General features: G+C 36.3%; 1 protein-coding gene and 1 long non-coding RNA gene across 3 annotated transcripts; one reads left to right on the forward strand and one right to left on the reverse strand.

The window, feature by feature from the left end:
- The first annotated feature begins 345 nt into the window (after positions 1–345).
- On the forward strand, positions 346–26,243 carry LOC121937910 (GTPase IMAP family member 8-like). 2 transcript variants are annotated; one of them, XM_088078545.1, is made up of 5 exons: positions 346–642; positions 23,221–23,369; positions 23,458–23,698; positions 24,645–24,983; positions 25,064–26,243. In XM_088078545.1, the coding sequence occupies exons 1-5, from the start codon at positions 627–629 to the stop codon at positions 25,624–25,626; spliced, it is 1,308 nt and encodes a 435-aa protein (XP_087934671.1). In that variant the 5' UTR covers positions 346–626; the 3' UTR covers positions 25,627–26,243. The 2 variants fall into 2 exon arrangements, with proteins under 2 accessions (XP_087934671.1, XP_042337134.2); XM_042481200.2 differs by lacking the exon at positions 346–642 and having other exon boundaries at positions 22,495–23,369.
- Positions 15,178–24,858, reverse strand: LOC148189299 (uncharacterized). Its single transcript, XR_015776757.1, has 4 exons — positions 24,593–24,858; positions 23,435–23,675; positions 23,202–23,356; positions 15,178–17,429 (listed from the first exon to the last, which is right to left on the reverse strand). It is a non-coding gene; the product is annotated as an uncharacterized LOC148189299 (long non-coding RNA).
- Positions 26,244–27,326: the final 1,083 nt, after the last annotated feature.

The raw sequence follows: 27,326 nt of genomic DNA on the forward strand, positions 1-27,326 counted from the left end.
TAAGTCTACCAACTGAATACTGTCTGTCTCCCCAAAGTTATGACCAAATTGCATACTGTACCTCCTTTTTTGGAAAACTTTTTTAAAATTGCTGATATAAATTGGAAAATAAAGACTCACAAAATCAAGTTTGAGATGAAATTACTAAACTTAATTTAGCACCAAATTTGAACTGACCGTCCTGAAACTGAGGCTGTTACAGCGAAACCTCTGAGATTCATACACAGACTTTAATAAGCGATATGAATGCAACATGAGTGTGATATTAAAGCTCAAAACCAAATCATGTGAGATAGGTGTGTGTGTGTGTGTGTGTGTGTGTGTGTGTGTGTGTTTTATAGCCTCAGCTGTGTACTCTGAGTCAGATAATCAAACAAAGTCATTTCTCAGGAACTTCTCTGTGAACTTTGAAACTAATACGAAGTAATCACGTGGTCGGGCGAAACCTTGTTATACGTGCAGGAAAAACGTCATTTTGGGATTTCTGAAACAACACTGAGTAAACAGCAGGAACCAAATGAAGAGCTGCAGACGCAGACTGAAAAAAAGAAGCTTGTGGAGAAAAATTTCAGACTGAAGCTTGGCCCCAAACTCGGACTGTGAATTATAAAGCAGAGGAACCTGATATGGCAGCCTCGTACGGTGAGTTACAAAATACCGTCACAATAGCAAAAAAAAATTAAAGTACAGTATGTCATCCAAAATTGGAAAAAAAAGTCACAGTATAGAGTGTACAAAAATAGCATATAAGAGTAATAGTATGGTGTGTTGTCCAAAGTAGCAGAAAAAAATCATAGAATTGTATATTGTCCAAAGTTACATAGAAAAGTCATATTGTATGTCACAAAAATTTTTAAAAAAGTTACAGTCAAAGAAGTAATTGTATAGTATGTCCTTCAAACATGCATGAAAAAGTCATAAAATGGTATGTTGTCCAAAATAGTATTCAACAAATATTATAGTATGGTATCTACAACTGCAAAAAACAACAAAAAAATACTATATTGAAGTTTAAGAAATAGTATTTAGTATGTCATCATCAAAAATATAAAGTAGTTTATAACATGTCCTCCAAGTAGCATAAAAAAGACATATAGACATAGTATATGTCGTCCAAAAAAAGCATAAAAAGTCCTATTATATGTCATCCAAAATGGCATATAAAAATCATGGTATAGTATTCTGAGAATGTCTATTCTAATAGAGGACACACGATCACTAAAAAATTTGGCAAATTCCTCACATTTTGCCGGAGATGTCTGACCCTTTAATCGAACTGTTTCGAAATGTTTTGTCACTTACGGCTTCGGCATATAACTCGAGACGGGTTTTGTTATGTCACCCGATTGGTACCAAGTCTCTGTTAATGAATGAAACCATTAAAATGTTATTGCATCGCATACGACCAGTGTCTGAGGTCACATAGCTAATAATGATACGAAATAGTCGCCATATCCAACAAGAACTAAATCAATAGCAGTTTGATTTGATTGACACAGCGGTAGGATTTTGGGCTGGGGAAGAGGGAGCTTACAACAAAAACAATGATAAATGGGTGCAACGCAAGCTTCTACCAGTAGATGCCAATGTAGAGCGAACAGGTTTTGACGGTTTAAAGTTTTGAATTTGCTATCTCTGGTTTTTTTCACCATTTTCCTGTTTTAAGATTTTTCGGGCGGGCCCAAAACCATAGCTCAATGACATACTGGAGCTATACTCAGCATAACCCCGCCCCTGATAATGTAAGAGTATAAATGCATAAGGTATTATTAGCGTAGTCCCGAAAATGGGCGTGGCCTCCGTTCTTCCAGTGGACACGCCCCCAGCGTTTCACATCAGAGAATATTATGTATATGTATATATTTTTTTTCATGATTTTGAGACCTTTTACATACAAGGTGATTTTTTTTTGGTCATTCAAATTTGCTCAATAAAAAATCTTTCTGTGATTTAACAAACTCATAACATATTTTAATGATCACTTCACACGGACAGATTTATCCAGTTAACACCCTCCTCAGGGTAATTTAGGGGTCCTCGCTGTTACAATGACCAGGTATGTGAGGTGGATGTAATGCGGTGGGGGGCCAGCAGACGGTGGTAGTCGGTAGTACCGGAGACAATCATTTCAGATGGCTGTGCAGAGCAAGAACAGGTGGCCAATGAGAAGTGAGTATCAGGGACACACGTGTCTGTCATACAGGTGAGCAGGAAGTCCACAATGGATCATGTTTGTGGACAACATCCTGTCTAAAGGATGCGGAGCGCTGCCAGAACAGGTGGAAATTATCAATAAATCCGAAGTTGTGAGATCCACATTGACCCTGAAGCGCCCAGAACCGCGACCCAGCGTCTGGACGGGGCCTGAAATAAAAACGCGGGCTTTTAAAATCTAAAAAAGTCCGGTAAAATCGCGTTTGTTAGTCCAGATCGTTGCAGACTGGTGTCGCTGGTGGACAGTCTTTAGGACAGGTGTTCTTTCTGGGGGTAGCACGAGCTATGCGGGGGTGCCCGCTTCGACTTCACCCAGGGTCAGTGTCTGGAGGTGATCTGGATTACAGGGACCTGCAGCCGCTCCTATCGGCACCGGGTGGATGTTGCTGTCGGCCGGACACTGCCTCCTCCAGCAGCCGCCGCCGGGCTGAAGATCGGGGTCCGGGTTGCCGATGAGGAGTGCGGGTGTGATGTCGTCCTCACCCAGCCGCCGATGGTGGAGGACAGCTAGCCGGGCCAGGGTGCACCAGGGAGGGTAGAGAGGCTCCTGAGAGAGCGGCTGGAGGCGATGTTTACCCCGGCGTGACTTGCAGCTCCTAACCTGGATCCGAGGCTCAGGGTGGAAGGAGTCCAGCAGGCTTTTGTTTGGTTTCGCACCACAGGGAGGCCCAGAGACCGCGGAATAGCTGAGTGGTTTTCCCCGGCTAAAGCTGCACGGTCCTGGGTGCAGGACAGGCTGGTCTCACGGCTGCCGGTGGTTTTGACAGCTCCAGGATTAGCTTGTCCTCCTGCTTGAGATCGACATATAGTCGGATAATGTCTGTCTTCAGCTGGACTAAGGTAGGACTGCAGTCCACACACACAGAGACATGGTTGTCCCGAGCAGGTCAGGATGTTTAAGATACTTCACAGAGTGAAAATACTTCGTTTAGGCAGCGAGGATCTAAAGATGGAGTATGAAATATTGTTTAAAACCGGATAAAATCACCGCAGTGAAGTTAGTTTTATGTTGGTTGCTCGACAGACATTCGCTCCTGTGCTACATATAAAAAAATAATAAAAATTATTTGGAGATTTAAAATGTAAAAATAAGAGGTGTACCTCATGTAGCCAGTGGAGTACTATCATCCCACACTGATTTTGAGTCCATTGGTCACATGACCTGGGAGCTATTGAGCTGAATGTAAATTAATGAAAAATTACAAAAAGATGTCAAATTTAAAAAGAAAGAATAGGCTAACTGGAAAAGATGGTGGAAAGTGCGACAAAATCTCACTTGTCAATAGACTACCAGCTCCTTCCTCCCTCAAACGTCGAGATGAGATGATGAGATACGCCTCTTATTTTTACATTTTACACCTATTTACAATTTTTATTATTTTTCTATATATAAATATTAGCATTTTAGCTCAATAGCTCCCAGGTCATGTGACCAATGGACTCAAAATCAGTGTGGGATGATAGTACTCCACTGGCTGCATGAGATACACCTCTTATTTTTACATTTTAAATCTCCAAATAATTTTTATTAATTTTTTATATGTAGCATAGGAGCGAATGTCTGTCAAATATCCAACATAAAACTAACTTCACTGCGGTATAAAACCCATAGTTTTGCACAACGCCAACGCATCAAAGTAATATTTGACTTTTATATTTATGTACTTGTCATATAAAAGTGTTTTATATAAAAGTGACTTGAATTTTACATTGTTTAATCTATTTTGCTGTTGGATTTAAATGTAGATTGCACTACATTCCTTTTACTTGAGTGGAACGAGCTCTTGCATTCATTTTATTTTGGAGAGACTTTATATCTGACTGTAAAACACAGATTACTTGTTAAGACTGGGCTATTTTTTAAGTGTATACTCTGTCCTGATTGAAGATAATTGAATAAAATATTGATGTATAAATGACAAGTTTTGAAATGTTATTTTCGGTATATCTGTTGTTAGATTAATCGAGTGATAAAAAAATAACTGTTAGGTGCAGCCCTACTTTTTTTTGACCAGCATACTGTACACATGACTATAAAACACTTAAAATATTGACTTTTTGGACTGTTTTATCAACATGCTATACTGTGACTTTTTTGGGCATTTGTAGCAGTCACTTCTTTGAGTACAGTAGGCTATGTATGCTGTTTTTCGATGTACTATACTTTGGCTTTAAAAAACTTAAAATGTTGATCGAATATTGATTGATATTCATCATGCCATAGTATTGCTTTTTCGGTCATTTTTTCGACATGCCAAATTATGTTTTTTTTGGCCGTTTTTGCAACTTTCTATGCTACGGCGTGTTTTGGACGGCAATTGTATGTGGTTTAATGTTGTTTTTGTTGTTTATGGGACATGTCATTTTTTGACACTTTTTTTGGTCATTTTTTGGATAGTTGATAATATGGTGTTTTTGGCCATTTTTGAATGTTTAAATGTTATGGTGTGTCTCAGCACGCTATTTAATGCTGTTTTGAGGTGCTTTCAGCTGTTTTGAGACGCATCATTTTTTGCCATTTTTTGCCATACTATAGCCTTGCTATTTTCGTCATTTTTTGGAGGTCATATATGATGGTTTTTTTTGGCAATTTTTGCATATTTAAATGCTATGGCATGTCTTAGCACGTTATTTAATGCTGTTTTGAGGTGTTTTAATTTGTTTTTGGGAAATGTAATTTTTTGCCTTTTTTGCCATTTTTGCCATACTATAGCCTTGCTATTTTGGTAATTATTTGGACGTTGTATATTATGGTGTTTTGGGCCATTTTTGCATATTTAAATACTATGGCGTGTCTCAGCACGCTATTTAATGCTGTTTTGAGGTGTTTTAAGCTGTTTTTAGGACTTGTCATTTTTTGCACTTTTTTGCCATTTTTGCCATACTATAGCCTTGCTTTTGTGGTCATTTTTTGGACGTTGTATATTATGGTGTTTTGGGCCATTTTTGCATATTTAAATACTATGGCGTGTCTCAGCACGCTATTTAATGCTGTTTTGATGAGTTTTAAGCTGTTTTGGGAAATGTAATTTTTTGCCATTTTTGCCATACTATAGCCTTGCTTTTTTGGTCATTTTTTGGACGTTCTACATAATGGTGTTTTTGGCCATTTTTGCATGTTTAAATGATATGGTGTGTCTCAGCACGCTACTTAATGCTGTTTTGATGTGTTTTAAGCTGTTTTTGGGACATGTCATTTTTTGCCATTTTTGCCCTTTTTGCCATACTATAGCCTTGCTATTTTGGTCATTTTTTGGATGTTGTATATTATGTTGTTTTTGGCAATTTTTGCATATTTAAATGCTATGGCGTGTGTCAGCATGCTATTTAATGCTGTTTTGAGGTGTTTTAATCTGTTTTTGGGAAATGTAATTTTTTGCCTTTTTTGACATTTTTGCCATACTATAGCCTTGCTTTTGTGGTAATTTTTTGGACAGTTAATATTGTGGTGTTTTTGGGAATATTTGAATGTTTAAACGTTATGGCGTGACTCAGCATGCTCAGGCATGTCATTTTTTGACATTTTTCGGCATACTATAGTATTGCATTTTGGGTTTGTGACATGTGACCTTGATACCTGGTTCAGTTCAGCAAAACCAACACACAAACAAGACTCTGGGGTTTGGTGCACAGGAGCTTTATTTCTTACACACATCCTGGAAATAACATAAATGAATGGTCTTCACCACCATTTCCCCAGTGCTTGAAGAGCTCGTCCAAAAGATTAATTTTCACCAAAGTCCAACTCAGGTTTCTCCAGTAAGGAGCACAGCCTCCCTGCTGTGCGGTGTGTGTGTGTGTGTGTGTGTGTGTGTGTGTGTGTGTGTGTGTGTGTGTGTGTGTGTGTGTGTGTCAGCCAGCTCCATCATGCTTCTGCAGAGACACAAAGGAGAGCATCAACCAACAGAAAACATCAGTGTCAGTCAACTCTCACACAGCTCCCCTGAACCATTCCCACATCTCTGCACTGAAGCTGAGCATAACCACACCCACTACAGCAGGGTCATTGTATCCACATCCCAAATTATGCTGTTTGTGGCCTTTTTTGGAACTTTCTATATTATGACATGTCTTATAAGGCTATTTTAAAGGGTTTAATGTGATTTCCAGCTGTTTTTGGGACATGTCAAATTTTGAGATTTTTGCCATACTATAGCCTTGCTTTTGTGGTCATTTTTTGGACGTTGTATATTATGGTGTTTTTGGCAATTTTTGCATGTATAAATGCTATGGTGTGTCTCAGCACGCCACTTAACGCTGTTTTGAGGTGATTTAAGCTGTTTTTGGGACAGGTCATTTTTTGCCATTTTGCCATTTTTGCCATACTATAGCCTTGCTTTTTTGGTCATTTTTTGGACGTTGTATATCATGGTGTTTTTGGCCATTTTTGCATATTTAAATGCTATGGTGTGTCTCAGCACGCTATTTAATGCTGTTTTGATGTGTTTTAAGCTGTTTTTAGGACATGTCATTTTTTTCCATTTTTTCCATTTTTGCCATACTATAGCCTTGCTTTTTTGGTCATTTTTTTGGACTTTGTATATTATGTTGTTTTTGGCAATTTTTGCATATTTAAATGCTATGGTGTGTCTCAGCACGCTATTTAATGCTGTTTTGAAATGTTTTAAGCTGTTTTTGGGACATGTAATTTTTGCCATTTTTGCCATACTATAGCCTTGCTATTTTGGTCATTTTTTGGACGTTGTATATTATGGTATTTTTGGCCATTCTCGTACATTTAAATGCTATGGCGTGTCTTAGCATGCTATTTTATGCTGTTTTGAGGTGTTTTAAGGTGTTTTTGGGACATGTCATTTTTTGCCATTTTTGCCATACTATAGCCTTGCTTTTTTGGTCATTTTTTGGACGTTGTATATTATGGTGTTTTTGGCCATTTTTGCATATTTAAATACTATGGCGTGTCTCAGCACGCTATTTAATGCTGTTTTGATGAGTTTTAAGCTGTTTTTCGGACATCTCATTTTTTGCCATTTTTGCCATTTTTGCCATACTATAGCCTTGCTTTTTTGGTCATTTTTTGGACGTTGTATATTATGTTGTTTTTAGCCATTTTTGAATGTTTAAATGCTATGGCAAGTCTTAGCACTCTATTTTATGCTGTTTTGAGGTGTTTTAAGCTGTTTTTAGGACTTGTCATTTCTTGACATTTTGACATTTTTTGCCATACTATAGCCTTGCTTTTTTGGTCATTATTTGGACGTTGTATATTATGGTGTTTTCAGCCATTTTTGAATGTTTAAATGCTATGGCGTGTCTCAGCGCGCTATTTAATGCTGTTTTGAGGTGTTTTAAGCTGTTTTTGGGACATCTCATTTTTTGCCATTTTTGCCATACTATAGCCTTGCTTTTTGGGTCATTTTTTGGACAGTTAATATTATGGTGTTTTTTGAAATATGTTTAATGTTTAAACATTATGGTGTGACTCAGCATGCTATTTTATGCTGTTTTGAGGTGTTTTAAGCTATTTTTGGGACATGTCGTTTTTTTCCATTTTTGCCATTTTTGCCATACTATAGCCTTGCTTTTGTGGTAATTTTTTGGACAGTTAATATTGTGGTGTTTTTGGGAATATTTGAATGTTTAAACGTTATGGCATGACTCAGCATGCTCAGGCATGTCATTTTTTGACATTTTTCGGCATACTATAGTATTGCATTTTGGGTTTGTGACATGTGACCTTGATACCTGGTTCAGTTCAGCAAAACCAACACACAAACAAGACTCTGGGGTTTGGTGCACAGGAGCTTTATTTCTTACACACATCCTGGAAATAACATAAATGAATGGTCTTCACCACCATTTCCCCAGTGCTTGAAGAGCTCGTCCAAAAGATTAATTTTCGCCAAAGTCCAACTCAGGTTTCTCCAGTAAGGAGCACAGCCTCCCTGCTGTGCGGTGTGTGTGTGTGTGTGTGTGTGTGTGTGTGTGTGTGTGTGTGTGTGTGTGTGTGTGTGTGTGTGTCAGCCAGCTCCATCATGCTTCTGCAGAGACACAAAGGAGAGCATCAACCAACATAAAACATCAGTGTCAGTCAACTCTCACACAGCTCCCCTGAACCATTCCCACATCTCTGCACTGAAGCTGAGCATAACCACACCCACTACAGCAGGGTCATTGTATCCACATCCCAAATTATGCTGTTTGTGGCCTTTTTTGGAACTTTCTATATTATGACATGTCTTATAAGGCTATTTTAAAGGGTTTAATGTGATTTCCAGCTGTTTTTGGGACATGTCAAATTTTGACATTTTTGCCATACTATAGCCTTGCTTTTGTGGTCATTTTTTGGACGTTGTATATTATGGTGTTTTTGGCAATTTTTGCATGTATAAATGCTATGGCGTGTCTCAGCACACTATTTAATGCTGTTTTGATGTGTTTTAATCTGTTTTTGGGAAATGTAATTTTTTGCACTTTTTTGCCATTTTTGCCATACTATAGCCTTGCTATTTTGGTCATTTTTTGGATGTTGTATATTATGATGTTTTGGGCAATTTTTGCATATTTAAATACTATGGCATGTCTCAGCACGCTATTTAATGCTGTTTTGAGGTGTTTTAACCTGTTTTGGGACGCATCATTTTTTGCCATTTTTGCCATTTTTGCCATACTATAGCCTTGCTTTTTTGGTCGTTTTTTGGACGTTGTATATTATGGTGTTTTCAGCCATTTTTGCATGTTTAAAAACTATGGCATGTCTCAGCACGCTATTTAATGCTGTTTTGAGGTGTTTTAAGCTGTTTTGGGACATGTCATTTTTTGCCATTTTGCCCTTTTTGCCATACTATAGCCTTGCTATTTTGGTCATTTTTTGGATGTTCTACATAATGGTGTTTTTGGTTATTTTTGCACATTTAAATGCTATGGTGTGTCTTAGCACGCTATTTAATGCTGTTTTGAGGTGTTTTAAGGTGTTTTTTGGACATGTCATTTTTTGCCATTTTGCCATTTTTGCCATACTATAGCCTTGCTATTTTGGTCATTTTTTGGACGTTGTATATTGTGGTATTTTTGGCCATTTTCGCACATTTAAATGCTATGGCGTGTCTTAGCATGCTATTTTATGCTGTTTTGAGGTGTTTTAAGGTGTTTTTGGGACATGTCATTTTTTGCCATTTTTGCCATACTATAGCCTTGCTTTTTTGGTCATTTTTTGGACATTGTAAATTATGGTGTTTTTGGCCATTTTTGCATATTTAAATGCTATGGCGTGTCTCAGCACGCCACTTAACGCTGTTTTGAGGTGATTTAAGCTGTTTTTGGGACATGTCATTTTTTGCCATTTTGAAATTTTTGCCATACTATAGCCTTGCTATTTTGGTCATTTTTTGGACGTTCTACATAATGGTGTTTTTGGCCATTTTTGCACATTTAAATGCGATGGCGTGTCTCAGCACGCTATTTTATGCTGTTTTGAGGTGTTTTAAGCTGTTTTTGGGACATCTCATTTTTTGCCAATTTGCCATTTTTGCCATACTATAGCCTTGCTTTTTTGGTCATTTTTTGGATGTTGTATATTATGGTATTTTTGGCCATTTTTGCACATTTAAATGCTATGGCAAGTCTTAGCACTCTATTTTATGCTGTTTTGAGGTGTTTTAAGGTGTTTTTGGGACACGTCATTTTTTCCCAATTTGCTATTTTTGCCATACTATAGCCTTGCTATTTTGGTCATTTTTTGGACGTTGTATATTATGTTGTTTTTAGCCATTTTTGAATGTTTAAATGCTATGGCGTGTCTCAGCACGCCACTTAACGCTGTTTTGAGGTGTTTTAAGCTGTTTTTGGGACATGTCATTTTTTGCCATTTTGCCATTTTTGCCATACTATAGCCTTGCTTTTTTGGTCGTTTTTTGGACGTTGTATATTATGGTGTTTTCAGCCATTTTTGAATGTTTAAAAAATATGGCATGTCTCAGCACGCTATTTAATGCTGTTTTGAGGTGTTTTAAGCTGTTTTTGGGACATGTCATTTTTTGCCATTTTGCCATTTTTGCCATACTATAGCCTTGCTTTTTTGGTCATTTTTTGGACGTTGTATATTATGGTGTTTTTGGCCATTTTTGCATATTTAAATGCTATGGCAAGTCTTAGCACGCTATTTTATGCTGTTTTGAGGTGTTTTAAGCTGTTTTTGGGACATGTCATTTTTTGCCATTTTGCCATTTTTGCCATACTATAGCCTTGCTATTTTGGTCATTTTTTGGACATTGTAAATTATGGTGTTTTTGGCCGTTTTTGCATATTTAAATGCTATGGCGTGTCTCAGCACACCACTTAACGCTGTTTTGAGGTGATTTAAGCTGTTTTTGGGACATGTCAGTTTTTGCCATTTTGCCATTTTTGCCATACTATAGCCTTGCTATTTTGGTCATTTTTTGGACGTTGTATATTTTGGTGTTTTTGGCCATTTTTGCATATTTAAATGCTATGGCAAGTCTTAGCACACTATTTTATGCTGTTTTGAGGTGTTTTAAGGTGTTTTTGGGACATCTCATTTTTTGCCAATTTGCCATTTTTGCCATACTATAGCCTTGCTTTTTTGGTCATTTTTTGGATGTTGTATATTATGGTATTTTTGGCCATTTTTGCACATTTAAATGCTATGGCAAGTCTCAGCACACTATTTTATGCTGTTTTAAGGTGTTTTAAGCTATTTATGGGACATGTCATTTTTGCTATTTTTGCCATTTTTGCCATACTATAGCCTTGCTATTTTGGTCATTTTTTGGACGTTGTATATTATGGTGTTTTTGGCCATTTTTGCATGTTTAAATGCTATGGCGTGTATCAGCACGCTATTTAATGCTGTTTTGATGAGTTTTAATCTGTTTTTGGAAATGTAATTTTTTGACATTTTGCCATTTTTGCCATACTATAGCCTTGCTTTTTTGGTCATTTTTTGGACGTTGTATATTATGTTGTTTTTAGCCATTTTTGAATGTTTAAATGCTATGGCGTGTCTCAGCACGCCACTTAACGCTGTTTTGAGGTGTTTTAAGCTGTTTTTGGGACATGTCATTTTTTGCCATTTTGCCATTTTTGCCATACTATAGCCTTGCTTTTTTGGTCATTTTTTGGACGTTGTATATTATGGTGTTTTGAGCCATTTTCGCATATTTAAATGCTATGGCAAGTCTTAGCACACTATTTTATGCTGTTTTGAGGTGTTTTAAGCTGTTTTTGGGACATGTCATTTTTTGCCAATTTGCCATTTTTGCCATACTATAGCCTTGCTTTTTTGGTCATTTTTTGGATGTTGTATATTGTGGTATTTTTGGCCATTTTTGCACATTTAAATGCTATGGCAAGTCTTAGCACACTATTTTATGCTGTTTTGAGGTGTTTTAAGCTGTTTTGGGACGTGTCATTTTTTTTCCATTTTTGCCATTTTTGCCATACTATAGCCTTGCTTTTTGGGTCATTTTTTGGACAGTTAATATTATGGTGTTTTTTGAAATATGTTTAATGTTTAAATGTTATGGTGTGACTCAGCATGCTCAGGCATGTCATTTTTTGACATTTTTCGGCATACTATAGTATTGCATTTTGGGTTTGTGACATGTGACCTTGATACCTGGTTCAGTTCAGCAAAACCAACACACAAACAAGACTCTGGGGTTTGGTGCACAGGAGCTTTATTTCTTACACACATCCTGGAAATAACATAAATGAATGGTCTTCACCACCATTTCCCCAGTGCTTGAAGAGCTCGTCCAAAAGATTAATTTTCACCAAAGTCCAACTCAGGTTTCTCCAGTAAGGAGCACAGCCTCCCTGCTGTGCGGTGTGTGTGTGTGTGTGTGTGTGTGTGTGTGTGTGTGTGTGTGTGTGTGTGTGTGTGTGTGTGTGTGTGTGTGTCAGCCAGCTCCATCATGCTTCTGCAGAGACACAAAGGAGAGCATCAACCAACATAAAACATCAGTGTCAGTCAACTCTCACACAGCTCCCCTGAACCATTCCCACATCTCTGCACTGAAGCTGAGCATAACCACACCCACTACAGCAGGGTCATTGTATCCACATCCCAAATTATGCTGTTTGTGGCCTTTTTTGGAACTTTCTATATTATGACATGTCTTATAAGGCTATTTTAAAGGGTTTAATGTGATTTCCAGCTGTTTTTGGGACATGTCAAATTTTGACAATTTTGCCATACTATAGCCTTGCTTTTGTGGTAGTTTTTTGGACATTGTATATTATGGTGTTTTTGGCCATTTTTGAATGTTTAAATGCTATGGCGTGTCTTAGCACGCTATTTTATGCTGTTTTAAGGTGTTTTAACCTGTTTTGGGACGCATCATTTTTTGCCATTTTTGCCATTTTTGCCATACTATAGCCTTGCTTTTGTGGTCATTTTTTGGACGTTGTATATTATGGTGTTTTTGGCAATTTTTGCATGTATAAATGCTATGGCATGTCTCAGCATGCTATTTAATGCTGTTTTGATGTGTTTTAATCTGTTTTTGGGACATGTAATTTTTTGCCATTTTTACCATTTTTGCCATACTATAGCCTTGCTTTTTTGGTCATTTTTTGGACGTTGTATATTATGGTGTTTTTGGCAATTTTTGCATGTATAAATGCTATGGCATGTCTCAGCATGCTATTTAATGCTGTTTTGAGGTGTTTTAACCTGTTTTGGGACGCATCATTTTTTGCCATTTTTGCCATTTTTGCCATACTATAGCCTTGCTTATTGGTCGTTTTTTGGACGTTGTATATTATGGTGTTTTCAGCCATTTTTGAATGTTTAAAAACTATGGCGTGTCTCAGCACGCTATTTAATGCTGTTTTGAGGTGTTTTAAGCTGTTTTTGGGACATGTCATTTTTTGCCATTTTGCCATTTTTGCCATACTATAGCCTTGCTATTTTGGTCATTTTTTGGATGTTCTACATAATGGTGTTTTTGGCCATTTTTGCATATTTAAATGCTATGGCGTGTCTCAGCACGCCACTTAACGCTGTTTTGAGGTGATTTAAGATGTTTTTGGGACACGTCATTTTTTCCCAATTTGCTATTTTTGCCATACTATAGCCTTGCTATTTTGGTCATTTTTTGGACGTTGTATATTATGGTGTTTTTGGCCATTTTTGCATGTTTAAATGCTATGGCGTGTATCAGCACGCTATTTAATGCTGTTTTGATGAGTTTTAAGCTGTTTTTGGGACATCTCATTTTTTGCCATTTTTACCATTTTTGCCATACTATAGCCTTGCTTTTTTGGTCATTTTTTGGACGTTGTATATTATGTTGTTTTTAGCCATTTTTGCACATTTAAATGCTATGGCAAGTCTTAGCACTCTATTTTATGCTGTTTTGAGGTGTTTTAAGGTGTTTTTGGGACATGTCATTTTTTCCCAATTTGCTATTTTTGCCATACTATAGCCTTGCTATTTTGGTCATTTTTTGGACGTTGTATATTATGTTGTTTTTAGCCATTTTTGAATGTTTAAATGCTATGGCGTGTCTCAGCACGCCACTTAACGCTGTTTTGAGGTGTTTTAAGCTGTTTTTGGGACATGTCATTTTTTGCCATTTTGCCATTTTTGCCATACTATAGCCTTGCTATTTTGGTCATTTTTTGGACGTTGTATATTATGGTGTTTTTGGCTATTTTTGAATGTTTAAATGCTATGGCAAGTCTTAGCACTCTATTTTATGCTGTTTTGAGGTGTTTTAAGCTGTTTTTGGGACATCTCATTTTTTGCCATTTTTGCCATTTTTGCCATACTATAGCCTTGCTTTTTTGGTCATTTTTTGGACGTTGTATATTATGTTGTTTTTAGCCATTTTTGAATGATTAATGCTATGGCGTGTCTCAGCACGCTATTTTATGCTGTTTTAAGGTGTTTTAACCTGTTTTGGGACGCATCATTTTTTGCCATTTTTGCCATTTTTGCCATACTATAGCCTTGCTTTTGTGGTCATTTTTTGGACGTTGTATATTATGGTGTTTTTGGCCATTTTTGCATATTTAAATACTATGGCGTGTCTCAGCACGCTATTTAATGCTGTTTTGAGGTGTTTTAAGCTGTTTTTGGGACATGTCATTTTTTGCCATTTTGCCATTTTTGCCATACTATAGCCTTGCTTTTTTGGTCATTTTTTGGACGTTGTATATTATGGTGTTTTTGGCCATTTTTGCATATTTAAATGCTATGGCGTGTCTCAGCACGCCACTTAACGCTGTTTTGAGGTGATTTAAGCTGTTTTTGGGACATGTCATTTTTTGCCATTTTGCCATTTTTGCCATACTATAGCCTTGCTATTTTGATCATTTTTTGGACGTTGTATATTATGGTGTTTTTGGCTATTTTTGCATGTATAAATGCTATGGCATGTCTCAGCATGCTATTTAATGCTGTTTTGAGGTGTTTTAATCTGTTTTTGGAAATGTAATTTTTTGACATTTTGCCATTTTTGCCATACTATAGCCTTGCTTTTTTGGTCATTTTTTGGACGTTGTATATTATGGTGTTTTTGGCAATTTTTGCATGTATAAATGCTATGGCATGTCTCAGCATGCTATTTAATGCTGTTTTGAGGTGTTTTAACCTGTTTTGGGACGCATCATTTTTTGCCATTTTTGCCATTTTTGCCATACTATAGCCTTGCTTTTTTGGTCGTTTTTTGGACGTTGTATATTATGGTGTTTTCAGCCATTTTTGAATGTTTAAAAACTATGGCATGTCTCAGCACGCTATTTAATGCTGTTTTGAGGTGTTTTAAGCTGTTTTTGGGACATGTCATTTTTTGCCATTTTGCCATTTTTGCCATACTATAGCCTTGCTATTTTGATCATTTTTTGGATGTTCTACATAATGGTGTTTTTGGTTATTTTTGCATGTATAAATGCTATGGCATGTCTCAGCATGCTATTTAATGCTGTTTTGAGGTGTTTTAATCTGTTTTTGGAAATGTAATTTTTTGACATTTTGCCATTTTTGCCATACTATAGCCTTGCTATTTTGGTCATTTTTTGGATGTTCTACATAATGGTGTTTTTGGTTATTTTTGCACATTTAAACGCTATGGTGTGTCTTAGCATGCTATTTTATGCTGTTTTGAGGTGTTTTAAGGTGTTTTTGGGACATGTCATTTTTTCCCAATTTGCTATTTTTGCCATACTATAGCCTTGCTATTTTGGTCATTTTTTGGACGTTGTATATTATGGTGTTTTTGGCCATTTTTGCATATTTAAATGCTATGGCGTGTCTCAGCACGCCACTTAACGCTGTTTTGAGGTGATTTAAGCTGTTTTTGGGACATGTCATTTTTTGCCATTTTGCCATTTTTGCCATACTATAGCCTTGCTATTTTGGTCATTTTTTGGACGTTGTATATTATGGTGTTTTTGGCTATTTTTGAATGTTTAAATGCTATGGCAAGTCTTAGCACTCTATTTTATGCTGTTTTGAGGTGTTTTAAGCTGTTTTTGGGACATCTCATTTTTTGCCATTTTTGCCATTTTTGCCATACTATAGCCTTGCTTTTTTGGTCATTTTTTGGACGTTGTATATTATGTTGTTTTTAGCCATTTTTGAATGATTAATGCTATGGCGTGTCTCAGCACGCTATTTTATGCTGTTTTAAGGTGTTTTAAGCTGTTTTTGGGACATGTCATTTTTTGCCATTTTTGCCATTTTTGCCATACTATAGCCTTGCTTTTGTGGTCATTTTTTGGACGTTGTATATTATGGTGTTTTTGGCCATTTTTGCATATTTAAATACTATGGCGTGTCTCAGCACGCTATTTAATGCTGTTTTGAGGTGTTTTAAGCTGTTTTTGGGACATGTCATTTTTTGCCATTTTGCCATTTTTGCCATACTATAGCCTTGCTTTTTTGGTCATTTTTTGGACGTTGTATATTATTGTGTTTTGGGCCATTTTTGCATATTTAAATGCTATGGCGTGTCTCAGCACGCCACTTAACGCTGTTTTGAGGTGATTTAAGCTGTTTTTGGGACATGTCATTTTTTGCCATTTTGCCATTTTTGCCATACTATAGCCTTGCTATTTTGATCATTTTTTGGACGTTGTATATTATGGTGTTTTTGGCTATTTTTGAATGTTTAAATGCTATGGCAAGTCTTAGCACTCTATTTTATGCTGTTTTGAGGTGTTTTAAGCTGTTTTTGGGACATCTCATTTTTTGCCAATTTGCCATTTTTGCCATACTATAGCCTTGCTATTTTGGTCATTTTTTGGACGTTGTATATTATGGTGTTTTTGGCTATTTTTGAATGTTTAAATGCTATGGCAAGTCTTAGCACTCTATTTTATGCTGTTTTGAGGTGTTTTAAGCTGTTTTTGGGACATGTCATTTTTTGCCAATTTGCCATTTTTGCCATACTATAGCCTTGCTTTTTTGGTCATTTTTTGGACGTTGTATATTATGGTGTTTTTGGCCATTTTTGCATGTTTAAATGCTATGGCCTGTGTCAGCACGCTATTTTATGCTGTTTTGAGGTGTTTTAAGCTGTTTTTATGACTTGTCATTTTTTGCCATTTTGCCATTTTTGCCATACTATAGCCTTGCTTTTTTGGTCATTTTTTGGACGTTGTATATTGTGGTATTTTTGGCCATTTTTGCATGTTTAAATGCTATGGCGTGTCTCAGCACGCTATTTAATGCTGTTTTGAGGTGTTTTAAGCTGTTTTTGGGACATGTCATTTTTTTGCCATTTTTGCCATACTATAGCCTTGCTTTTTGGGTCATTTTTTGGACAGTTAATATTGTGGTGTTTTTGGGAATATTTGAATGTTTAAACGTTATGGCATGACTCAGCATGCTCAGGCATGTCATTTTTTGACATTTTTCGGCATACTACAGTATTGCATTTTGGGTTTGTGACATGTGACCGTGATACCTGGTTCAGTTCAGCAAAACCAACACACAAACAAGACTCTGGGGTTTGGTGCACAGGAGCTTTATTTCTTACACACATCCTGGAAATAACATAAATGAATGGTCTTCACCACCATTTCCCCAGTGCTTGAAGAGCTCGTCCAAAAGATTAATTTTCACCAAAGTCCAACTCAGGTTTCTCCAGTAAGGAGCACAGCCTCCCTGCTGTGCGGTGTGTGTGTGTGTGTGTGTGTGTGTGTGTGTGTGTGTGTGTGTGTGTGTGTGTGTGTGTGTGTGTGTGTGTGTGTGTGTGTGTGTATCAGCCGGCTCCATCATGCTTCTGCAGAGACACAAAGGAGAGCATCAACCAACATAAAACATCAGTGTCAGTCAACTCTCACACAGCTCCCCTGAACCATTCCCACATCTCTGCACTGAAGCTGAGCATAACCACACCCACTACAGCAGGGTCATTGTATCCACATCCCAAATTATGCTGTTTGTGGCCTTTTTTGGAACTTTCTATATTATGACATGTCTTATAAGGCTATTTTAAAGGGTTTAATGTGATTTCCAGCTGTTTTTGGGACATGTCAAATTTTGACAATTTTGCCATACTATAGCCTTGCTTTTGTGGTCATTTTTTGGACGTTGTATATTATGGTGTTTTTGGGAATATTTGAATGTTTAAACATTATGATGTGACTCAGCACGCTAATTTATGCTGTTTTGAGGTGTTTTAAGCTGTTTTTCGGACATGTCATTTTTTTGCCATTTTTGCCATACTATAGCCTTGCTATTTTGGTAGTTTTTTGGACGTTGTATATTATGGTGTTTTTTGGCCATTTTTGCACATTTAAATGCTATGGCATGTCTCAGCACGCCACTTAACGCTGTTTTGAGTTGTTTTAATCTGTTTTTGGGACATGTCATTTTTCTCCATTTTTGCCATTTTTGCCATACTATAGCCTTGCTATTTTGGTCATTTTTTGGATGTTGTATATTATGGTGTTTTTGGGAATATTTGAATGTTTAAATATATGGCGTGACTCAGCATGCTAATTTATGCTGTTTTGAGGTGTTTTAAGCTGTTTTTGGGACATGTCATTTTTTGCCATTTTTGCCATTTTTGCCATACTATAGCCTTGCTTTTTTGGTCATTTTTTGGACGTTGTAATGTAATCGTGTTTTTGGCCATATTTGCATGTTTAAATGCTATGGTGTGTCTCAGCATGCTATTTTATGCTGTTTTGATGTGCTTTAAGCTGTTTCTGGGTCATTTCTTGCCATTTTCCCATACTATAGCCTTGCAAGATAATAAATATGCAAAAATTGCCAAAAACACCATAATATTAACTGTCCAAAAAAATGACCAAAGAAGCAAGGCTATAGTATGGCAAAAATGGCAAAAATGGAGAAAAATGACATGTCCCAAAAACAGCTTAAAACACATCAAAATAGCATAAAATAACGTGCTAAGACATGCCATAGCATTTAAATATGCAAAAATTGCCAAAAATAACAAAATATATAACCTCCAAAAAATGACGAAAAAAGCAAGGCTATAGTATGGCACAAATGGCAAAAACGGCAAGAAATGACATGTCCCAGAAACAGCTTAAAACACCTCAAAACAGCACCAAATAGTGTGCTGAGACACGCCATAGCATTTAAACATGCAAAAATTGCCAAAAATAACATAATATACAACGTCCAAAAAATGGCCAAAAAAGCAAGGCTATAGTATGGCAAAAATGTCAAAATGTTAAAAAATGACATGTCCCAAAAACAGTTTAAAACACATCAAAACAGCATAAAATAATGTGCAAAGACACGCCATAGCATTTAAACATGCAAAAATTGGCAAAAATAACATAATATACAACCTCCAAAAAATGATGAAAAAAGCAAGGCTATAGTATGGCAAAAATGGCAAAAAATGACATGTCCCAAAAACAGCTTAAATCACCTCAAAACAGCGTGAAATAACGTGCTAAGACACACCATAGTATTTAAATGCGCAAAAATAACCAAAAACACCATAATATAAAACATCCAAAAAATGACCAAAAAAGCAAGGCTATAGTATGGCAAAAATGGCAAAAAAATGACATGTCCCAGAAACAGCTTAAAACACCTCAAAACAGCAACAAATAGTGTGCTGTGACACGCCATAGCATTTAAACATGCAAAAATAGCCAAAAATAACATAATATACAACGTCCAAAAAATGACCAAAAAAGCAAGGCTATAGTATGGCAAAAATGTCAAAATGTTAAAAAATGGCATGTCCCAAAAACAGCTTAAAACACATCAAAACAGCATAAAATAACGTGCTAAGACACGCCATAGCATTTAAATATGCAAAAATTGCCAAAAATAACATAATATACAACCTCCAAAAAATGACGAAAAAAGCAAGGCTATAGTATGGCAAAAATGTCAAAAAATGACATGTCCCAAAAACAGCTTAAATCACCTCAAAACAGCGTTAAGTGGCGTGCTGAGACATGACATAGCATTTAAATGTGCAAAAATTGCCAAAAACACCATAATATACAACGTCCAAAAAATGACCAAAAAAGCAAGGCTATAGTATGGCAAAAATGGCAAAAATGTCAACAAATGACATGTCCCAAAAACAGCTTAAGACACATCAAAACACTATAAAATAACATGCTGAGTCACGCCATAACATTTAAACATTCAAATATTTCAAAAAACACCATAATATTAACTGTCCAAAAAATTAACAAAAAAGCAAGGCTATAGTATGGCAAAAATGGCAATATTGTCAAAAAACGACATGTCCCAAAAACAGTTTAAAACACATCAAAACAGCATTAAATAGTGTGCTGACACACGCCATCGCATTTAAACATGCAGATATGGCCAAAAACACGATAATATACAACGTCCAAAAAATGACCAAAAAAGTAAGACTATAGTATGGCAAAAATGGCAAAAATGGCAAAATTTGACATGTCCCAAAAACAGCTTAAAACACATCAAAACAGCATAAAATAGCGTGCTTAGACATGCCATAGCATTTAAATATGCAAAATTTGCCAAAAATAACATCATATATAACGTCCAAAAAATGACCAAAATAGCAAGGCTATAGTATGGCAAAAATGTCAAAAAATGACATGTCCCAAAAACAGCTTAAATCACCTCAAAACAGCGTTAAGTGGCGTGCTGAGACATGACATAGCATTTAAATGTGCAAAAATTGCCAAAAACACCATAATATACAAGATCCAAAAAATGACCAAAAAAGCAAGGCTATAGTATGGCAAAAATGGCAAAAATGTCAACAAATGACATGTCCCAAAAACAGCTTAAGACACATCAAAACAGCATAAAATAGCATGCTGAGTCAGGCCATAACGTTTAAACATTCAAATATTTCAAAAAAACACCATAATATTAACTGTCCAAAAAATTAACAAAAAAGCAAGGCTATAGTATGGCAAAAATGGCAATAATGTCAAAAAATGACATGTCCCAAAAACAGTTTAAAACACATCAAAACAGCATTAAATAGTGTGCTGACACACGCCATCGCATTTAAACATGCAAATATGGCCAAAAACACGATAATATACAACGTCCAAAAAATGACCAAAAAAGTAAGGCTATAGTATGGCAAAATGGCAAAAAATGTCAACAAATGACATTTTCCAAAAAGAGCTTAAAACACCTCAAAACAGCATAAAATAGCATGAGTCACGCCATAAGGTTTAAACATTCAAATATTTAAAAAAACACCACAATATTAACAGTCAAAAAAATGAACAAAATAGCAAGGCTATAGTATGGCAAAATGGCAAAAATGGCAAAAAATGTCAACAAATGACACGTCCCAAAAACAGCTTAAAACACCTCAAAACAGCATAAAATAGTGTGTTAAGACACGCCATAGCATTTAAATATGCAAAAATTGCCAAAAATAACATCATATATAACCTCCAAAAAATGACGAAAATAGCAAGGCTATAGTATGGCAAAAATGGAAAAAATGGCAAAAAATGACATGTCCCAAAAACAGCTTAAAACACCTCAAAACAGCGTTAAGTGGCGTGCTGAGACACGCCATAGCATTTAAATGTGCAAAAATTGCGAAAAACAACATAATATACAACGTCCAAAAAATGACCAAAATAGCAAGGCTATAGTATGGCAAAAATGGAAAAAATGGCAAAAAATGACATGTCCCAAAAACAGCTTAAAACACCTCAAAACAGTATTAAATAGCTTGCTAAGACACACCATAGCATTTAAATATGCAAAAATTGCCAAAAACACCATAATATACAATGTCCAAAAAATGACCAAAATAGCAAGGCTATAGTATGGCAAAAATGGCAAAATGGCAAAAAATGACATGTCCCAAAAACAGCTTAAAACACCTAAAAACAGCATAAAATAGAGTGCTAAGACACGCCATAGCACTTAAATGTGCAAAAATGGCCAAAAACACCATAATATACAATGTCCAAAAAATGATCAAAATAGCAAGGCTATAGTATGGCAAAAATGGCAAAATGGCAAAAAATGACATGTCCCAAAAACATCTTAAAACACCTCAAAACAGCGTTAAGTAGCGTGCTGAGACACGCCATTGCATTTAACTATGCAAAAATGGCAAAAAAACACCATAATATACAACGTCCAAAAAATGACAAAAATAGCAAGGCTATAGTATGGCAAAAATGGCAAAATGGCAAAAAATGACATGTCCCAAAAACAGTTTAAATCACCTCAAAACAGCGTTAAGTGGCGTGCTGAGACACGCCATAGCATTTAAATATGCAAAAATGGCCAAAAACACCATTATGTAGAACGTCCAAAAAATGACCAAAATAGCAAGGCTATAGTATGGCAAAAATGGCAAAATGGCAAAAAATGACATGTCCCAAAAACAGCTTAAAACACCTAAAAACAGCATAAAATAGAGTGCTAAGACACGCCATAGCACTTAAATGTGCAAAAATGGCCAAAAACACCATAATCTACAATGTCCAAAAAATGACAAAAATAGCAAGGCTATAGTATGGCAAAAATGGCAAAATGGCAAAAAATGACATGTCCCAAAAACAGCTTAAAACACCTCAAAACAGTGTTAAGTGGCGTGCTGAGACATGCCATAGCATTTAACTATGCAAAAATGGCAAAAAACACCATAATATACAACGTCCAAAAAATGACCAAAATAGCAAGGCTATAGTATGGCAAAAATGGCAAAATGGCAAAAAATGACATGTCCTAAAAACAGTTTAAATCACCTCAAAACAGCGTTTAGTGGCGTGCTGAGACACGCCATAGCATTTAAATGTGCAAAAATGGCCAAAAACACCATAATATACAACGTCCAAAAAATGACAAAAATAGCAAGGCTATAGTATGGCAAAAATGGCAAAATGGCAAAAAATGACATGTCCCAAAAACAGTTTAAATCACCTCAAAACAGCGTTAAGTGGCGTGCTGAGACACGCCATAGCATTTAAATGTGCAAAAATGGCCAAAAACACCATTATGTAGGACGTCCAAAAAATGACCAAAATAGTAAGGCTATAGTTTGGCAAAAATGTTCTATTTCATGGCGTGTCTTGTAACGCTAATTTATAGGGTTTAACATGATCTCCAGCTGTTTTTGGGACGTGTCATATTTTGACATTTTTGCCAAACTATAGCCTTACTTTTTTAATCATTTTTTCGACGTGTAAAATTATGGTGTTTTTTGCTTTTTTTGCAACTTTCTATTCAGTGGCATATGTTGAAAGGTTATTTTATGTGGTTAAATGTTGTTTTCAGCTGTTTTTGGGACATGCTAAATTTTGACATTTGCCGTGCTTTTTCGGTCATGGCAAAATACCATAAATAGTCAAAGTATATTATATTTTCCAAAATATCATTAAAAGAATATAGTATAGCCTATTGTCTAACATTTTTAAAAAAGCCATCGGTATCGTACAGTGTCCAGAGCAGCTCAAAACTGTCAGAATAAAGTATTGTCCAAAATCGCAAAAAAAAAAAAATTACTGTATTATTCACGCTATGTAAAAGATTGATGGAAACTGTGTTTTAGTGTGCATGAATGGGAACTTACGAATGTTTGTCACGTCCAGATTCAAGCTCGCCCCAAGTGGTTGTGCTGTTACTGGGCGAGAAACAAAGTGGGAAGAGCACGGCAGGAAACGCCATCCTGGGAAAAGCAGCTTTCCACAAAAAAACGACCCGCAGCTCCCGACAGATCGCCACCATCTGTGGAGTACAAGTGAATATATTCAAGTTCACTGTTTGGATTTACTCATTTTTACTTCAAATCTTGTCTGTACTCACTTTTATTAAATGTGATCAATCAGGTGACGGTGGTGGACACTCCCGGGTGGCTGTCCCACACCTCCACTCCAGCCAGGGTGTCCAGAGAGCTCTGCAGAGGCCTGAGCCTCTGCGCCCCGGGGCCCAGCGTCGTCCTGCTGGTGCTGCCCATCTCTTCCAGCTTCGGTCCGGAGGAGTGGACGGCCATGGAGGCCCAGCTCAGACTGCTCCAAACCCCCATCTGGCAGAGATCCATGGTCCTCTTCACACATGGAGAAAAATTAGGTAAACTGTGATATATTTGCTTTGTGCTTAAATGATTATTTAGCACTTTTATTGCACGTGGTCGCTCTTCCTGAGGTTTCTACTATTTTTCCCCTGTTGCAGGGTTTTTCGGGGAGTTTTTCCTTCGTCGATGTGAGGGTCTAAGAGCAGAGGGATGCTGTATGCTGTAAAGCCCTCTGAGTCAAATTGTGACTTGCAATAATGGGCTTAATAAATAAAATTGACTTGGCTTTGGCCAGTTTATTTTATAATTTAATAATTAATTTAATAATTAATTTAATAATTAATTTAATAATTAATTTCTTTATCCATGTTCTGAAAAAATCCTGTAGCTTTGTTGCAAAACATCAATTTTTCCATCATGAAATAGTGTTTATTTGTTTTTTAACTACTTTTACAACTCGACATGTGACATTTTGATGTTTTGCCATACTGTAGCCTTGCTTTGTCGGTCATTTTTTCAACATGCCAAATTATGGTGTTTTTGGCCTTTTTTGAAACTTTCTATGCTTTGGCGTGTCTTAGAAGGCTATTTTATGTAGTTTGCAAAAAAAAAAAAATCCAGTAGCTTTATTGCAAAACATCAATTTTTCCATCGTGAAATAGTGTTTTTTTGTTTTTTTAACTACTTTTACAGCTTCAAATGAAACAATCAGAGAAAAAAATCACTGTGGTCAATCTGCTTACACTTTATATCCACGATAAAGCCTTAAGCTGGGATGACAGGTCATGGGCAAAATATGAACAAACGGTCTTTTTGAATGACTCTTTTAGTGTTCACTCTGTAGCCTACATGTGTTCATGAATCCGCGGTTTCTCGCGGCATCGTCATGTGATCACGTTAACATGCTGACGTTAGCAGTTAGCTCTTAGTCGCGTTCATTTCTTACTTACTTGGTCCTTCTCTGTCCACTGAGGTTAACCCGTGAGGTTATCTGTGCTGCAGGAGGGCTGCCGATCCAGGAACACGTACGTCACCAGGGTGGGACTCTTCGCTGGCTGCTGGAGCGATGTGGGAACAGGTACCAGGTCCTGACCAACCAGTCCAGAGCTGCAGAGGATCAGCGCCGAGAGCTCTTTGGGAAGATCTGGAACATGACTGAGACTAACAGGCGTCCGAGGGAGATCCAGGACAGGATGTACACCCTGCTGAGACAAAACCTGAGCATAAAGGAGGACAGGAGGTTACAGGGACGACGAGAGGAGATAGAAATGACAGTGATGCATGATGGGAGCTCAGGACGAAGGATGCAGATGACCTCAGGAGCACCGTATATGGCCCGAGGTAAGCTTTGATATTTTCAATGTTGTCGTTAATCAGCAACAACTGAAAAAAAGTGTGTAAAATGTAAAAATCCATTGCAGGATGTCCAGTTTTTGGTTTTAAGCCCGCTCTTTGCCTCATCCTGCTGGGAAGGAGGAAGTCGGGGAAAAGCTCGGCAGGCAACATGATCCTGGACAGTGACGAGTTTCAGGTCGGCATGAAGACCGTCAGGTGCTCTTCAGGCCGGGGGAGGGTATCAGGGTGGCCTGTGACGGTGGTGGACACCCCCGGGTGGAGTCTGTTCGGTCTGGCAAACCCCAAGCAGGTCAGGACGGAGATCATTCGAAGCCCGTCCTTCTGCCCCGAGAGGAGCAAGACGTCGTTCGTGCTGGCTGTACCGGTGGACCGGTTCAGAGAGAGAGACAGGAGAGCTGTGGAGATGTACCTCAGTGTTTTGGGAAACGACGTGTGGAGAAGAACGGTGGTGTTGTTCACCTATGGAGAGGAGCTGCGGGGACGGACAGTGGACAAACACATCGAGAAGAGCGGAGAGCCTCTACGGCGGCTGCTGGACAGATGCGGCCGCCGGTATCACGTGTTAGACACGAACACAAGAGACGAGACTCAAGTAAATCAGCTCCTGGAGATGGTGGAGAAACTGTAGGAATCATAGAAATATGACAAAAACAAATAATTACATGCACTAGTCATCAGACAAATTACTTAGTTTACTTCTGCCACTTATTGTTTTAAGCTACAAAATCTATTTTTATGCAATAATGATGAAAAAGAAGAGCAAGCAAATACATATCAGTACATCTCTTATTTTGACGGGTTGCATCACCGTCACTCTGCAAATCTTTGTTATACAATAATGTTTTATCGCAGGTTTCAGAGTTATTTTCCATAAATCTTTTTCCACAAAGGACGATCATGCTTACCACCAGCTTTATGTCAAATTCTGTCTTTATATTACACACCGAAACAGTAAAACTACTGCCGGGTGACGTGATTATTATTAATCATCTTGTTACAATATTACAGTGTCCTGAGGAACGTGACAGAGGTCCAGATATCGTTGGCCTTGTAGATGATCAATATTATTCAATTTAATGTGCTAAATTTATTATTTTGAAGTAAATATTTAAAAAAATGTATGTATATGTTGCTGTCCATAAGTTTTTCAATGATGACTGTAAGTATTTATTAAATATATGTATACAATGTACATAAATTCTGAAGAATAAATTCATTTTGAAGCTTTGAAGCCTGAAACATCAACAGTTTTCTGGTGCTGTTTTTAAACACCTTTCACAAGCATTATTTTCATTATTATTATTATTATTATTATTGTTGTTGTTGTTGTTGTTGTTGTTGTTGTTGTTGTTGTTGTTGTTGTTGTTGTTGTTATTATTATTATTATTATTATTATTATTATTATTATTATTATTATTATTATTGTTGTTATTATTATTATTATTATTATTATTATTATTATTATTATTATTATTATGGTTTGTTTGTTTCTTGAAACCAAAGGAAATCAGTTTGGTTTCTTTTAAAGATTTTGGGGAAAAACAGCAATGAGCAAAAGATGCCTGGCAGTTTGCTGGAAATTAGGAAAAGGCGACAAGAAAATAACCTGATTTTTTTCAAGGAGAGATAAATAAAATTATTAGAATTTTATTTTTTAAAAATAGTGGGAGTTTCCAGAAAGCTTTACATAATTAGTACTGTATATATAAAATTATTTTAAATAAATCTGTATATGTGTTATATTAGTGCTTTTTTTTCAGGTCATTTCCTTGTTTGTATTTTCTCTCTCTCTTTTTTAAAGGAGAGATAAATAAAATTATTAGAATTTTACTTTTTTTTAAATAGTGGGAATTTTCAGAAAACTTTATTGAATTAGTACTATATATTTATAATTTATTTTAAAGAAATTTGTATATCTGGGTGTATATTAGCGCTTTTTTCCAGGTAATTTCCTGGTTTGTATTTTTGCACTCTTTCTTTTTTAGAGATAAATAAAATTATTATTATTTGAATTTTATTTTTTAAAAATAGTGGGATTTTCCAGAAAACTTTAGATAATTAGTACTATATATTGAAAATTATTTTAAAGAAATCCGTATATGTGTGTGTATAATAGTGTTTTTTTCAGGTAATTTCCTTGTTTGTATTTTCTCTTTTTTTTTTAAGGAGAGATAAATAAAATTATTAGAATTTTATTTTTTAAAAATAGTGAAACTTTATTTAATTAGTACTGTTTAATTAGAAATCTGCATATGTGTGTGTGTATATTAGCACTTTTTTCAGGTATTTTTTTTTTTCTTAATGTTCAGGTCATTTTCTTTTCTAAAA

The sequence above is a fragment of the Plectropomus leopardus genome, chromosome 6 (assembly GCF_026936395.1).
Source record: "Plectropomus leopardus strain MGB_pleo_1.0 chromosome 6, ASM2693639v1, whole genome shotgun sequence".
Taxonomy (NCBI): domain Eukaryota; kingdom Metazoa; phylum Chordata; class Actinopteri; order Perciformes; family Serranidae; genus Plectropomus; species Plectropomus leopardus.

Bases quoted from the DNA above. Each gene is read 5' to 3' on its own strand.
- LOC121937910 (XM_042481200.2), top strand. From the start codon at position 23,190: ATGGGAACTTACGAATGTTTGTCACGTCCAGATTCAAGCTCGCCCCAA. The intron at 23,370-23,457 runs GTGAATATATTC...GTGATCAATCAG, and splicing joins CCACCATCTGTGGAGTACAA to GTGACGGTGGTGGACACTCC. The intron at 23,699-24,644 runs GTAAACTGTGAT...TCTGTGCTGCAG, and splicing joins CACACATGGAGAAAAATTAG to GAGGGCTGCCGATCCAGGAA.